This window comes from Symphalangus syndactylus, chromosome 1, assembly GCF_028878055.3.
Source record: "Symphalangus syndactylus isolate Jambi chromosome 1, NHGRI_mSymSyn1-v2.1_pri, whole genome shotgun sequence".
Classification (NCBI taxonomy): domain Eukaryota; kingdom Metazoa; phylum Chordata; class Mammalia; order Primates; family Hylobatidae; genus Symphalangus; species Symphalangus syndactylus.
The window spans coordinates 140907269-140924436 of NC_072423.2; the positions used below are offsets into that span (position 1 = coordinate 140907269).

General features: G+C 37.4%; 1 protein-coding gene across 2 annotated transcripts in view; it reads right to left on the bottom strand.

The window, feature by feature from the left end:
• Nucleotides 1–5822: 5822 nt before the first annotated feature.
• The window catches only part of KAT2B (lysine acetyltransferase 2B), a 120729-nt gene continuing 109383 nt past the window's right edge, over nt 5823–17168 (bottom strand). Inside the window, exons 14-18 of one of the 2 annotated variants that reach the window (XM_055286211.2) lie at nt 13801–13915; nt 12221–12257; nt 11919–11982; nt 11738–11822; nt 5823–7891 (exon numbers count right to left, since the gene is read on the bottom strand). In XM_055286211.2, the coding sequence (XP_055142186.2) occupies nt 7698–7891; nt 11738–11822; nt 11919–11982; nt 12221–12257; nt 13801–13915 (495 nt within the window). In that variant the 3' untranslated portion in view covers nt 5823–7697. The remainder of the gene's footprint in view (nt 7892–11737; nt 11823–11918; nt 11983–12220; nt 12258–13800; nt 13916–17168) is intronic. The other variant, XM_063637413.1, reaches the window with a different exon arrangement.

Below are 17168 nucleotides of genomic sequence, written 5' to 3' on the forward strand. Positions count from 1 at the left end.
TTGTTGAAGCCACCCTTAGTCCCACCACTGCAGGCTCTACCTTTCATTATAGCACTCTAGATACCTGTAATTACTATTCAATGTCTGACCTCTCCATGAAAATATAATTGCTACTTTGATCATTTTTTAACTACACACACTCCAAGTTTTAGTAGCTCTCTTGGGCGATTGTTCTAGGCCCTTGGGCCTAGGCCCCTGGCCCAGAAGGCCAGGCTCCTTAGCAAGGTGTTTTGTGACTCTATCCAACCTGATCCCACAATACATCATCAACTCTCACCCTGACGTGAAATTGATCTCTCATCTCTTAATTCACTGATGTGACATTTCTTCTCCAATTGACTTTTCTTTTCCAGTAATAGAATCTTAGCATAAAATCTTTATCATTTTAAACATAGGAGATGCTTAATAAATGTGGAATAGGAATTTGCAGGGAAATGTGAAGGAATAGGAACTATGGTTGGTAGCCTTAATATCCAGATACTTCATGCTGCAACAAACTAGGACCATCATTCTTTAAATGTAGCTGTGGCATTGCATAGCATTGAAGAACACTGACTCTGGATCCAGAATCCCTGCATTTGCCTTTTTGGGAAAATTCTCTCTCTGTATCTCAGTAATTTCACTGAATTTTGTAAGGATTCAATGAGTTAGTACATATAAAATGCTTAGAAGAGTGCTTAACACTAAGTACTCAATAAGTGAATTGTTGCAAGGATTCAGTGAGTTAGTACATATAAAATGCTTAGAAGAGTGCTTAACACTTACTAAGTGCTCGATAAGTGGTAGATTCCTGAGGAAATTACTTGGTTATAGGAATCTATACAGCATCCACAGATTGACTATCTGCACTAAATTCTATCTGCTCATTCAAACCCACTTAGTACCAGTACAAATAAAACAATAGTCATATTAACAATACTTCAATACTGGTTTAGGTAAAAAGCCTTTTTTAAATTTATAGTGTTAAAATTTTTATATAGTGTTTTTTTTTTTTTTTTTTTTTTTTTTTTTTTTTTTTTATATAGTGTTTTACATTCACTTGAAACCATCTTCACATACATTAAACACATCCTCACTACAGCTTTAAGCAGAAAAGCATGTGTCTGTACTCGAGAGGCTGAGGCAGAACGTCGTGGACCCGGGAAGTGGAGCTTGCAGTGAGCCAAGATCGCGCCACTGCACTCCAGTCTGGGCGACAGAGCAAGACTCCGTCTCAAAAAAAAAAAAAAAAAAAAAAAAAAAAAAAAAAAAACCGTGTCTAATGAGAATAGACTCAAGATAATAAATATGGTGTTTCATCATAAAGGGTGTTGGGAAGCAGCATTTGTGAAAGAAGATACATGTAATAAGTAAAACAGAGAGTAATTAAAATTTATTCCAGCTTGGTATTATAGAAAAGGTGGGAAATGTAGCCTGGATCGGGTTTGTTAGGTGAGTTCACATACAGCTGCATGATTACACTCGAGTGATATTGATCTTTAGCATCTTGCAAATTGGTATCCAGCATCATAATGGAAAGTTTCATCCTTTCCCTCATCCTGTTCAATATTTTTTTCAATAACATATGAGAAAACATTATATAATTGACAAACAAATTCGTAATTTATAAATGTAAAACTTAGAAGGAATAGGTAACAGTGAATATTGGAACTGGAATAAAAAATGCCTCACAGGTTAATACAAGGGTAGGGGGGAACTTCCTATAAAATTAAGCCCACGTCTACTTTGTGACCTAACAATTTCACTATTTGGTATTCATGTAAGAGAAATGAAAGCATATGTTTACAAAAAGACCTACAAAAAAAAATGTTTATAGCAGCCTTATTGTAAGACCCAAACGTAGAAACTACCCAAATGTCCACTAAACCCAAACGTAGAAACTACCCAAATGTCCACTAGAGCAGATAAACAAATTGTGGAATATTACAATAGTATACTCTTCAGCAATAAAAAGGAATGAACTTCTGATACATACTACAATGTGGATGAGCCAGACCCCAGAAAGTACAAACTGTGACCCCATTTATATGAAATGAAGTAACACACAAAACGAATCTACGGTGACAGAAATCAGAAGTGGTTTTCTGGAGACAGGGATGGAGAATTCACCTGAAAGGGGCACAAGGGAACTTTTCTTAGGTGATAAGAATGTCCTGTCTTTAGGGTCGTGATTATACTGGTGTAGACAATTGCCAAAAGTCATCAAACTTAGCACCTAAGACCTAAGTTTTTTAATAGAGACAGGGTCTCACTATGTTGGCCAGGCTGGTCTCAAACTCCTGGGCTCAAGCGATCCTCCTGCCTCGGCCTTCCAAAGTGCTGGGATTATAGGCATGACCCACTACACCTGGCCTGACCGGTGCATTTTCTTGTATGTTAACTATACCTCAATTTTTAAAAATGTTTTTCGTTTGTTTTGAGACGGTGTTTCACTCTTGTTGCCCAGGCTGGAGTGCAATGACACAATCTCGGCTCACTGCAACCTCCACCTCCCAGTTTCAAGTGATTCTCCTGCCTCAGCCTCCCAAGGAGCTGGGATTACAGGCATGCACCACCATGCCCGACTAATTTTGTATTTTCAGTAGAGACAGGGTTTCATCATGTTGGTCAGGCTGGTCTCAAACTCCTGACCTCAGGTGATCCACCCGCCTCAGCATCCCAAAGTGCTGGGATTACAGGCGTGAGCCACCGTGCCCAGCCTAAAAATGTAGACAGGATCTTGAGTTGTGCACATAGCTACAACTGTACAAGTATGCTTGGGTGTGTTGAGGGATAGGAACAGTGCTGGCACACTAACATAACAGTACTCTGTGGGAGACTTGAATTAGAGCTTGATGATAAACAGCTGACTTCAACCCAACCTATGGGCTTTCTTATAAAGCTCTGCCTATCCCACTGATGGGCAGTACTATTCCATAAAAAGGCAAATTTCCCATTCACAGATGTTTTTAAGTAGAAACTAGATGTCCATCTGTTAACAGTAGAAGATGGCAGGTTGATGGAGCAAAGATGCTTTTTTTTTTTTTTTTGAGACAGTCTCGCTGTTACCCAAGCTGGAGTGCAGTGGCACAATCAAGGCTCACATAGCCTTGACCTCCTAGGCTAAGGTAATCCTCCCACCCCTCAACTTCCCAAGTAGCTGGGACCACCACTGTGCACCACCACACCCGGCTAAATGTTTTTTGTTTTTTTTGGTAGAGATACGGTCTCACTACGTTGCCCAGGCTAGTGAGACCAAGATTCTTAAACTGGGGTTCACCAATGAACTTCAGGAGGGTCCAAGGACCAAGTGAACTGATATGCAGAAAGTGCACACATGTAAACATGTGCATTATTTTCAGAAGGTCCTTAGCCTCCAAGTTCTCCAGGATTTCTTTTAAAGGACTTCAAACCTAGATAAACTGAGACTGGTAACCCTTGGTTCAGCTCATAAAATTTCATACACATACCCAGAGTCATGTCAAATGAAGATCTTTGGACAACAATAGCCTGTATATACTATGGTGGTCCCATAAGATTATAATGCCATATTTTTACTGCACCTTTTCTATGTTTAGATATGTTTAGATACACAAATACTTACCATTGTGTTACAGTTGCCTACAGTATTCAGTACAGTAAAATGCTATACAGGTTTCTAGCCTAAGAGCCATAGGCCATACTATGGAGCTTCAGGACGGTAGGTACACTCTAGGATGCTCACACACCAACAAAATCACCCAACATTGCATCTCAGAAGGTATCCCCATCGTTAAATGGTACATGACTGTATATAAATATATATACATGTATATAAATACACACACACAAATTACACATATCATTTCTTACCTTTTTCAACTCCTGATCCTGTGAAAGTTGTGTCGGACTTCCCATTAAGAAGAGGGGGCAGGAAGCTTGACTTTTAATTTTTCTCTGCTTTGTTGAAATACTGCTTTTTAATAAACCCAAAGAAAATCTCCAGCTTTGTCACTGTTAGCTTCCTTTTTCCACAACAAAGTAAAGACGTTCCCATAAATAAATCAAACCATAAATATACATAAATACATTAAAGAGGACCTTTCATAATGCTTATGGTTGTTTTCTCACTTCCTTATAGCATCTTTTTTTTACTTTGTTGAAGCTCTTCCTCCAAAGTATACCTGGAAATCTTTCATTTGCTCTTTTTTTCTCTTTAAATTCATTTTCAGCTCTTTACCTGAGACAGTGTAACACTGTAACAGTGTTTTCATCCTGCCAATCTTCGTCATCACTTATACTGATAGCACTGATACACCCAAAGGAGAAAGTAAATACCACTTTAATACCAGGAGCTTTAAGACTCAGAGCCATTGATTTCAGTCCCTGCTACCAACTTCCCTGTCCACCCTCCACTACCCCCTACACAGATACATTTTTTTCTGCCAGGAAAAAATGTCAGAATGGTCAAGAATTTTAAACATATATTTCAACAGATGAAAAAAATGTCAACCTAATTACTACCTCTTGAGTAAGAACTTGCAAACATTTCCGACCTTTGATATTCCAGAATAGCTGATTGCTTTTCTTTGGCATTTTCACTTTGCTAAGAGGAGAATGCTAGTTAAGGGATAGACCAGAATAGCTCTAACGACAAGAGCTGCCACCAGTTACCCTTCCTCGTGCAGCACTTAGAATCCTTTTAAATAAACACTGAGGGTTAGTCTAAAGAATGTTAGCTTAAAGGGGTGACAAATAATTAACTGGTCCACAGTACCTCAGTCTGATCTTGTTTCTACTTCTTAGTTTCTGAAAATATAAATTGTTCGTCCAGGTAAAATGAAAACCTCAGTCTCCCTCTCACCATTTGCTTCTAATAAATATAACGGATTTTTAATTATTGATTGAAGTAGACTTATTCTCCATTACAGAAGTTTGCTTCCTTGAAGGAGGACATACATCATCTCCTGACTTCCTTCTGTCTCCTCATTCATTCTTTCCCTGGGAGGGACTTGACTAATTAAGGAGTTAAGTAAGAACATACTTACCATAGGTTATTATGGACATAGGTTGATATGCCCCGCTGTCACCTGGGCCTCTTCGGGGTTGGCCCACCTTCAGAGAGCACCACTGCTGTTGGCCTGCACTAAGCTTAATGGGAAAGTCCCTGCCCCATTAGTGGGGTACGGAGCAGCTTGTCAGTACATTCTGGGGTACAGAACAGTAGTACAGAGCAGCTGGTCAATCACATTCTGGGTTTCAGCCTTAGAAAGAAAGCCCATTTTCCACAGATAAAAGGAAGCCACATTCTCCAATATCCATTTTACTAGTATTAAAGGTAATACTTTGGCCATCATATGCCTTTTTTTTTTTTTTTTTTAAACTTCTCAGTTGGTTTAGATTTCAGTAGGGAAGAGGAGTTCTCCTGGTTGGGTCCTCTCAAACCCCAAAAAGATATAGTATTCTTTCCTACAGACATCATTTTGAATCATATTAGAAGCTCATATGGGAGATGTTTAAAAATAGGCTGTATTTTTCTCTCATCATTTATATATTTCACAGATGCAAAGTATAAAAACAAAAATCTTTTAATTTCTAAACCAACAACACTCTTCTTTCAAAGGATCTTTTTTGTTATTGTTTAGCAGGTGAGTGGGTAAGATGCAGTGAATAACTCAAAAGACAGAGTAAGTGTCTCTCCTGAAAATCTCTTACTGATGAGCGATGGATTTTTATGAAACCTCACCCAAATGCAACAGAATGCTTAAGATCTAAGGTTTAAGGATTCAATTAATGGTCATCAATCAGATCATAATTTGTTCTGTTAACCTCAGCCTACTGAATGAATAAAACACACCACAAGATTGGAAGCTCTTTAAAATATAATTTAAAACTATTTTGTACCAGTACAATATATTAATTTTACAAATGTAAAATTTTATCAGCTGTTAAAGCATTTGCAAAAACCACACATTCTACTTCAGCTTTATTGCACAGTATCTATAAGAAAATATTAATTTTTAAATTAGAAAACATAAAAATGCTTTCAATATAGAAGAGACAATCTGATTTTAAAGACAATACTCTATAAGAATGTCTACTCAGAAAATAACAAACTTTCACAGGATACCAGCTGGACAGATGCTTCAGCAGATCCGGTACAAAGCACTGTTTAAAACCAGTCCAAGATACTTAATCCAAACTGTATCATGATTCTTCATTAGAAATCTAGACACCACTCATGGTGGTTTCTTATACTTTAAAAAGTTGAGGCATTTTCAGTGTGAGCATTCTGAATATCTCTTACATATCAAAAACAATACTTTCAACTCAATAGCCATTTGCAGGGTTCTTTTTCCTTCATGCAGATTATCACTGGCAACTGTTTTTAATGACTATTCATGACCATTTTATTTATGCTGATAGAAAACATCAAGTTAAATACGCTTTTAAAACTTTGTCCTTTACAAAAATCAGTTTATAAATTTGCATCATAAAAATTAGTGTTGAGACCATCAAGATGGCCTTCATTTATATGGTTGTATATTAGTTGGTTTTCCCAGAGTTGGGCTGGCAGATGTCTCACTTTTCTATGTAGTGTAATCAGGAAATAAATCCAAGCACTAAACTGGAATCCCAAGACAGATTAATAAGGTTGCATGATGGATTTTAGGGGGTTATGACCCTGGACCCATATACTAATATGGGTGTTAAAACACTGACAGCAAACCCTGGTGGGAATTTAATTTACCTCAGACAATAAACATAATCTGGAGAGACAAAAAAATGTTCATTTACATATTATCAGTGTGGCTGTGTGTATCATAGAAAAGAAAAAGAACCTTTATTAGAATAATCATTCACCAGATTGATACATATATAGACCACACATCTTTTCCTATTAAAGCATGTTGATTCAATCTCATGTGTTTTCAAGTTTATGCCTTTGTGGGCAGGGAAATTATCTTTTGGAACTTATGGCCTGCATAAGCAAAGTCAAATATGATATTACACATTTGTGTAGAGAAAATAATTATTAAAATAGTGGTTATGTACTAACAAGTTTGTTGTAGGTAGACAGAATTATCAAAAACCTAGATGCTTATTTAAAAAGTTTGCATTATTTAGAATTTCTTCCTTAGGAACCAAAGCAGTTGCTTTCGTGGAACTGCATTTTTCAGAACTGCTCAAAGCACCTCATCTAGATGAGTGTTTTAAAAAATATATATAAAAAGTCTATAAAGAGACTTCAAACGTCACATATTTCACCTCTTACAGGCTTTTTTAAAATCATGTATCCCTTCCTTAAAGTCCTTCAGAATAAAATAAAAATAAACTCTCACATTCCATTAGAAAAAAAAGGAAACATTCATTCACGGTCTGAAAATTTTATGGATTTCTCCAAATTTTGCTACTATGTGCAATTTCCTTACACACAGGTTTTGAGGAAACCCCTAATCATCTATCATGAAATAGTCAGCTAATGGACATGCCATAGAAAATTTACCTTAATAGTAGTAAATAGATTAAAATCTATTCCATAAAATAAAAATGTCCTATGACTTCAATTTAAATACATATCTGAAAAGCTAAAAGGAGGTTTTTTGTTTTTCAAAAGTGCTAATTATTACATTTACAAGTCTCTTCAATACATCATGTCCAATTCTTTGTAAAAAACTAAACCACCTTGCTTTAGGCACACTGCTTGATGAGTTTCTAAGAAGCAGAGGGGAAAAAAATCACTTGTCAATTAATCCAGCTTCCTTAATTTTACTGAAGAAGAATTTCTCCAGGATATTGGCACATTTGTAGTATTCACTCTCAGGGGGGTTGTACTCTTTGCAATTGGTAAAGACTCGCTGTAAGTCTGCCATGAATAATTTCTTAGACACGTAGTACCTATTCTTGAGGCGTTCACTCATGGTTTTCAGATCTGCACGGAAAAAAAAATATTAGCAATCCTTGACTCCTTTTAAACACCAGGTGACAAAACTGGGACTGGGAAAGAAATCTATGTTGTTGGTTTGATTACATTTTTATCATCCCAATGCTTTTATTTAAGAGAAATTCTTATGACCAAGGAAAACAGTTCTTAAATCTTAAGTTCATTCTTTTGTGGGTTTTTTAAAAATGTAAAATCACAGCCATTTTAGCATTAAAGGGACCATTATTAGTCATCTGGTTCAATCCCCTATTCAGCACAAGGAAGCTAAGTAGATTAGCAACAATAAGTATGATGAACTGACTATTGTTAGCTATTCATTCAGAATTATACAGAAGAGGCTCTATCTATATGGAGTAGAGCAGGTGGAACGTTTGTATTCAATCATTTAATTACTTAAAACAATCAGACTGCGTTTGTTTCACTAAGCTCACAGTTGTTTTGGTGTCATATAAAGTAGAGAAACTGATAATAAATACATCTGTGAACACACCAGTGCCCTTGCATGTAAAATGATTCAAATGAATTTTGCTTCAAGCTCCATCAACGAAATCAGAATAACAAACTTCATTTAATAATCTATTTTCTAAAGCAAGTAAGCCTTGTGATACTATTGCAAAGAATATTTCCCAATATAGCTACTTGCTTTAAATTGCAGTATTTTACAGGTGAAAGCAGTACTCCATCTAAACTCATAAACTAAAGTGGGGTTTCCTCAATCCTCACCGTCAGGACTAATTTAAAGAATTCTATGCAGATGAGAATAGACGCTAACATTTGTCTATTTATGGTTCCCTGGTTGTCTTGAAATCTGGCTTTATTGTTAAAAGCTATAATTGTATTAACTACTATGTGTGGAAAAATCAGTCAAATGGGAAAAAAAAAAACCCACCTCTGACTACCAATATCCCAAATTCTAAGTATGTTATAAAATTTCCAGGGGGAAAGAAACCTATAACCAAATACATTGGGATCATCATTTAATAAGGTAAGTAAATGTATGTACAGTATCCCCAAATGGGGAGAAATTCATTTGCATCAATATCCTAAATCCACCACAAAAGCATCAAAGAAGAAGTGGAAAAAAGCTGCTTCTGCCTATCTCTTGATTAAAGCCTATCTTGGTTAGAGTGTATGTCATCACATCTGTAAATTCAACTTTCAACTTTTCTTTCTTCTCTAAAACAGTCTGGAGAGAGATAAAAATCTAAAAGCATTAAGAAACACAAAGACTCATCAAATACCACACTAAATGTCCCATCCAAGTGTGACTGAACAGATCAAAATGTTGTCTCATTTAAAGAAGAAAAAAACAATGAAATTGGCCCTAAGTAAAAGTAGATGTTTACATTCCTTTCACTTTTCTACCTAAATGTCTACCACTTAAGATATGTTGCCCAATATAATATTTATAATGTTTTAAAAGGAAGAAACATGTACCCCCAAAAAAGGGGGAGGGGGAGTAAAAGGATGACATGACACGAAGAAGTTTGCCCAAAAGCTTTTCGAACGTTTTTTAGGAGATGGGTAAGAAAAGATGGAGAGAGCCTAAAATGCAGCAGAAACAAAGCAAGAATTATGGAGGTGTCTGGACTTTTCTGAATAACTATAACCAATTCTGAAAACTCCCTTTCTATACTAAAGCTATAGGTAGCATTTTTCTTCCTCTGGCCTTCTTAGAGTTTTTTCAATTGACAAAATGAGGTGGGTTAAAAAAGATGACTAAATATTGGTGGTACCAAATATAGAGACACCATTAAATTATTCTGTTTTCACGTCCTTTCCCCTTAACTTGAGAATTCTGGGTAAGCAGGAAAACCCTGCCTAGCCATCCATGGGTAACAAGAAGTCATGCTTCGGCCAGACTATACAGGTGATGTCCAGTGTGTGACTCCCTAAGTAAAACAGATTAGATCCCATCCATATGAAACAGTTTTTTAGAATATGGGGAAAGAAAAGATGTTATTAGAAAAATCAAATAAGGAAATAGTGGGAACATGTAAAATTATTGATGTGTCAATCTTGTCTTCAAATACAAGATAATCTTGGGGAGAAGACTAAATATTTTACTCAGCATCTGAACAATACCAAGAAAAAAAAATACTGCCCTACTGAAGCACACCATTTATAGCTTTAATTAACTTTGTCCAGCACACATTTCAGCCCATCACCCGCCTTGCTCAATTAGGTCAGTTTCCCCCCTTGTGAGACTCAGCTGTGCATACAGGTGGTATCCAACTGGAGAAGTTCACAACCTTCACAGGCTGGACCAAGCAAAACACTTTCAGAAAGCAGGCTGTAAGTAGGCTATGATCGATGGGATCTGCTAGACCTATCGCTGCACGTCGTCAGAGTGCATGCGGACAGGGGCTAAAAGGGCCCCAAACTCATACAACTTCCCATGAGGGTTTTCCCAAAAGAAGCTGAGATGGTCCAGAGGAAGAGGATGCAGAAATCAGTTAATTTATGGTTAGAAATGGACACAAAGAGTTTTAACGTATTTTGCACATAGTGGACAATATTGATTCCCAAATCAGCCTTCCATTCAGAATTCTAGACTGAGTCAACCCTACCCTTTATTTTCTTGTACTGAAATAAATAGTAGTAAGGCAGAGAGAAGAGGGAAAGAAAAGCATATAGATGTGTGTCCACTTTAAAGGGTGTAGGCTACTGAAATCATTACTACAAATATATAAAATATTCATGAGAAACATTTAAATGCTAGAGAAAACACCTGTAAATAACTCAGTTTTCAAGGAGCTAATGCATCCCTTTCACTCTTCCTTTTCACATTTTTAACACTTCCATAATTTTTTTTTTTTTTTTTTTGAGACAGGGTCTCCCTCCAGTGCCCAGGCTGAAGTGCAGTGGTGCAATCACAGCTCACTACAGCCTCAAACTCCCAGGCTCAAGTGATCCTCCAACCTCAGCCTCCCAAGTAGCTGGGGCCTCAGGTGTGTGCCACTGCACCTGGCTAATTTTTTACTTTTTGTAGAGACAGGGTCTCACTACATTACCCAGGCTGGACTTTCACAATTCTTAGCACCTGGAATAGATTACAGGTAGAAAAGAGACAGAAGACTCTGGCTCTCTCCAAAGACACGGCCACATAGCTGATAAAAAGAAAACATTTCAACTAGTTGTCTGTCACCCACACAATGCCAAATTAGTTTAATTTGAGCGTCCACAATTGAGTCAATTAATCATTAATTTTAGAGTGGTGTGGGCACAGCACCAAACTGCACAATTCTACGTTTCTGAAGACATCCTTTTTTGTTTGATTTTGGATATGAGACAAAGCTTGAAAAGTACATACAGTGACATTAACAGTACCCATCCAAGGGCATGGAAAATCAAGAATTGTGGTAAGTGTAATTTCTCCCTCTGAAAGTACAGCAGTCAAGTAGTTTAATCTAACTTCTTTCATTATTATCTTGAATAATTATTAAAAGGAATACCTACTTACAACAGACGCAAAGCATATCAAGAGGATAAGCTGATGTTTTTCTATTTGCACCAAAGAGTTAGAATATAAGCAAAGTTATATCTAAAGTGCCAGCTTTCAAATCTAGTGCTGTCTGCAGTTACCCTGGATTTTCTGCATCTAGTGTCGTTAAGCTCATGTGGGCTTTAAACGACAGCTGCAGAATGTCTCTAATGAACACAGCCACCCACTTCTCTGCCATCAGTGCCCCTCCATGGTGCATGGAATCCCACCACCCGTCATACACTTCCTACCCTAAACAGAGGAGTACAAATCAACCTCAGCAACCATTTGTCCCCCACACCGCCATCCAGAGTTTTAAATCTATACTTAGAAAATGTTAATGGCATTACCCATGGGGAACCTTATAACTTCATAATATCCTGGAGCTTCTGTTCTCTTCACAGGTTCCATGAAGGGCCAAGCGCTTTGATGGCTCTTGGGTAAAGAAAAAAGTAAGGTATCTAATATGGAAATTCCATGTGGGAAATCATTTCAAAATATTTGCATGAGGTGAATAAAGAGAACACCCACCTTCACCTGCTGGAGGATGCTCTTGAGCGTGCTGTAAAGCTGGTCAGGGTCTCTGGGCTCTTTACTTGAAAGGAAAAAGGGAAACGAGCAATGATTAGATTTTTACCCTATTGCCAGCTGATTACTATTCAGCTTATTCTTACAAAGACCTAAAATTGGAACCATTCCAGAATGTTTTAGGAAACTCAAAACCCACCAACTGTTGTGTTAGTGATTACAATTAGTTTGCCTTTTTTCTTTAAGTCGCTGGGTGGGGAAAAAAAAATCACTTCCATTAACATCCTCTTGCCCGTCATACTTACCTTTTCTCTTTTCCACTCGGTTTCCAGCCTGTCTCTCCTATACGTCAACAAAATGAAACACTGAATGAGAAGTGCTTTTGGTCAAGAGAATAACATAGTAAATACTTATCAAAAACAAGAAATTACAGGCATGACTCAATAAAAGTCTACTTCTGAGAAAAGACTGAAATTAATGGCAATTAGTTACTTCCTTATACCACTAACAATATAAAACATTTCCAAGACTAACAACGCTGCCCCGTATGTTAGTGTTTTAAAGCAGGAACACCAACCTTTCAGTGGAGAGCATAAAAAATAAATATGTACAGTACTGTGGGCCTGTGTATTTTTTAAACTGAAAGTCAAATTTTTGGCTGATCACCCTGTAAAAGAGTTAAGCTGTTATTTTAGGTCAGAACAAATTCTGTCCTGGTCTCTGTTCTATTTGGCTAAGGCCCTGCTTGTAATGCAAGAAAGTTTAGTGTAGCAGATAGAAAACAGCCTGGAGTCTGACAGATCTGGATGTGATTTCCTGTTCTTTCCTTAAAAGGTAACTCACCCTAAATAAGAGTAAGTTGCCTCTCAGTTTATCAATCTGTAAAACAGAACCCTAAAAATTAGGTGGTTTTATCCCTGTTGAGAGTAGTTGATGTACAAAAAAAAAAAAAAACACACAGATAAATGCATGGCACAAGTAGGCATTCAATGATATGGTTGCTATTATGTCATTAATAGAGATAACACATGGAAGTAGAATTTCTGGATTTAGCATAAAAGTAAGATCTGCCAGAGGGCACATGTAATAAAGTGATATATCTTGTCCAAATAACATTTTATTTTTTCTGGAAAATTTTTGCTTGTTTTTGTTTTGTTTACTAAAGCTTAAATATACTAAAAAGAACTTGTATTCGAACTGAATAAAATTGCCAAATGATATTCAATGGCTTTTGACCTATAAAAACAACTATTTGGTATGGTTTAACCCACTACAACTCAACTCTAACATACAGACAAGAACCGTTAGGAAAACTACTGTAAAATAGGGAATGTGAAACAAGGTATATGATTTCCACCACAGATAACAAATAATATTTTTTAGAAATTTGAGGAGACTACTTTAGTCAAGCACAGATCTTGGAGGTTGCAACCATGGTGACAATGAGACATGGTGCAAACAGTAAGGTGTGTGGACATCAAAACTGGGCTGCCTCTAATTCTGACCATTACTGGCTATGTGCCCTTTAACAGTAAATGATCTAACTGCTTTGGAACTCAATTTCCCCATTTATAAAATAGGATTCCCTGCTTTCAAGGTTGCATATGCGTAATAATTCGCACTGCGCTACAAATGGCAGACTTAATAAGTGGTGGATATTAACAGCTATTACAAGGGGGCATCTAAGCTCCCTTTGGTTTGTTTGTATTGGGTGGTAGGGAAGACATAAAAGGATGACATTTGCTGCCTTCTTAAAAGACTAGAGATAACACAGAGACGGGCAGGGCAATAAAGCTTTCGAAGTTACTGCATTCTGGAAAGGGTTTCAAACACAAATCACGGCATTACAAAAAAATTTCGCTTTTAAAAGAAGGTCTATACGTACTAATTCCAGGAATGCTTTCTATAGGAATCTGTCGAACTCCATCTTTAAAACATGAAAGTCCAGGGTAAACTTTTCGAATCTGTGCCTGTTTTCTTTCAATCAGCTTTTTAATTATCTGTAAAGCACAGGAAGGAAATGTGTTTAGGGAAAGAAGTCTATGGATACAGTTCAAGTCAGTCAACCTAATGAAATGTTTTCCTAACAAAACAGTCTTTTTTATGAAACAAGATGGGAGAAAGGGGTGAATACTATTTAACAGGTAAGAAATAAACAGATTATATTATACCATGTCTATTTAGTGACATTCACAAAAACATCTTTGAGTTACTTGTCCCTGCCATCCAGAAAAGCCAATACTGAGAAAACACAGAGCCCCTAGGGCCCACTTGTCATCTGTAGCATAAGAGCCAATTATTTTGCCCTGCTTCTCTAAGGAGGCTCTACCAGAATTACAGGAAAGCAGCCCTGAGCATTCACTACTCAGTCAAGTGACAGAAACTCTTCACTTCCCATAACTAGGAACTGTTCCCTTCAGACTAGAGAGGCAGGTAAATGGGCCCCAGAAAGTCCCAAAAACCTACAGTAGTTAAAGCTTTACTATTTAAATTTGTCAAGGCTGGAGCTCCAACCTATTCTAGCTTCATCAAAAATGCAGCTCTATAATAGTAGGCTTTCATGAGAAGAAAGAAAAGAATAATGCAATTTAAAGTATCATCTATTAAAGCAACACAACCATGACATGAGCCATCACACTGACTGAGAAATTTTGAGATGTTTTGTTTGTTTTGTAAAATAATTATTAATATGCTGAGGTAACTACTTCCAAGAAAGTGAGGTTATCCCTTTAAAAAAAAAAAAAACAACAACAACAACTAAAAAATCCCATCCGGAAATTAAACATATCATAACGAATTTTTGGAAAAACGAAACAAAGCAATAGAAATCACTAATTGCATTCACAAAGGAAAACAAAAAAATCTACTTCCTGATTGATTTCAAACATACAGCTGGTAAATACTGCAGCAGGAATATGGAATCCTAACAGTTAAACAAATAACTTCATAAAATGAATGGGACTAGTAAAAGTATATTCCTAGTAAATCTAGATCAGTGCTGTCCAATAGAGACATAATACAAGCCACTCACGTAATTTACATTTTTCTACTAGCCGCATTTTTAAAAGGCAAAAAGAAACGGGAAGTTGATTTTAATAATGTATTTCATTTAACCCATTATATCTAAAATGTCATTGTAACACACAATTGGAAAAAAGTGTAAGATATTTTACATTGCTTTACTCATATGAACTCGAAAATCAGAGGATTGGCCAGGTGCAGTGGCTCACACCTGTAATCCCGGCACTTTGGGAGGCCGAGGTGGGTGGATCGCTTGAGGTGAGGAGTTCAAGACCAGCCTGGCTAACACGGTGAAACCCAATTTCTACTAAAAATACAAAAAATTAGCTGGGCATGGTAGTGCACGCCTGTAATCCCAGTTACACAGGAGGCTGAGACAGGAGAATTGCTTGAACCTGGGAGGTGGAGGTTGCAGTGAACCAAGATTGTGCCATTGCACTCCAGCCTGGGTGACAGAGCAAGACTTCCTCTTAAAAAAAGAAAGAAAGAAAGAAAAGAAAGAAAATCAGAGGATTTTATACTTACAGCATGCCTTAATTTTGACTAACCACATATCAAGTACCCAGTAGCCACATGTGGCTAGTGACTGTCACTTTTGACAGGGCTGATCTAGATGGGTGCTTTCCATTTATTTATTTTAAGTCCACTTACTTATTATAAGTTCAAATCTTTAAAAAAAAAAAAAAAAAAAAGAATCCCGGCTGGGCGCAGTGGCTCACGCCTGTAATCCCAGCACTTTGGGAGGCCGAGGCAGGCAGATCACGAGGTCAGGAGATCGAGACCATCCTAGCTAACACAGTGAAACCCCCTCTCTACTAAAAAATACAAAAAATTAGCCAGGCATGGTGACGGGCACCTGTAGTCCCAGCTACTCGGGAAGCTGAGGCAGGAGAATGGCGCGAACCTGGGAGGCGGAGCCTGCAGTGAGCCAAGATCATGCCACTGCACTCCAGCCTGGGTGACAGAGTGAGACTCCATCTCAAAAAAAAAAAAAAAAAAAGAATCCCAAGGGCAATCTCTTAAATCGACAACTTCAGAGAATATGCTGAAGACTGCTTCAATTTGAAAAGTTTCCTTCTCTTCACCAAGAGACTCTCAAACGCAATGACCTACAGATGGCTTCCACACACCTCATGTAGCACCTTAAAGATTGTGGGCTCCTGAGAAGTGACTGTTAATGGGAATGGGAGGCATCCTAAGCTCTCTGTACCTCCAGTAATCAGTATGGAGAAGAGATCTTTTTTAATTTTAATTTATTGTTTTCATTTTAGATACAGGGGGTATTATGGGTATACTGTGTGATGCTGAGGTTTGGGCTTCTAATGATCCCACTGCCCAAGTAGTGAGCACAGTACCTGACAGGTAGTTTTTCAACCCTTACTCCTCTCCCTCTCTTGCCTCTTTTGGAAACCCCAGTGTCTACTGTTCCCATCTTTGTGAGCATGTATACCCAATGTTCAGCTCCCACTTATAACAGAAAACATGCAGTATTTTGTTTTCTGTTCCTGTGTTAATCTGCTTAGGATAATGGCCCCAGCTAAACCCACACTGTTGCAAAGGACATGATTTCGTTCTTTTTTATGGCTGCATAATATTTCACGGTGTATATGTACTACATTTTCTTTATCCAGTCTACCTTTGATGGGCACCTGGATTGATTCCATGTCTTTGTTATTGTGAATAGCGCTGCAATGAACATAAGAGCACATGTATCTTTTCGTAAGAACAATTTATTTTCCTTCGGGTATATGCTCAGTAATAGGATTGCTGTGTGGAATGGTAATTCTACTTTTAATTCTTTGAGAAATCTCCAAACTGCTTTCCACAGGGGCTGAACTAATATGCATTCCCACCAAGAGTATATAAGCATTCCCTTTTCTCCACAGCTTTGCCAACATCTGTTATTTTTTTAACTTCTTAATAATAGCCATTCTGACTGGTGTGAGATGGTATCGCATTGTGGTTTTGACTTGCATCTCAGAAAGGAGGTATTTTCATTGGGTTCTAGTGTATTAACTTCACCTCCCTAGAAAATATCTTCACTTCAACTCCCTACCATGACCATAAAAACCAATGCCTTCCAAATGAAATTATGTCCTCATCTTCTTCTCCTGAAGTCCATAGCTCAGTCCTATCATCTAATGCTGTCAGTTTTAGGGTCTCCCAAAGCAGAAAATTTCAGTGGAGTAGTTCCCCATCTCCAATACACCACCCAGTCTTCGCATGTCTCCT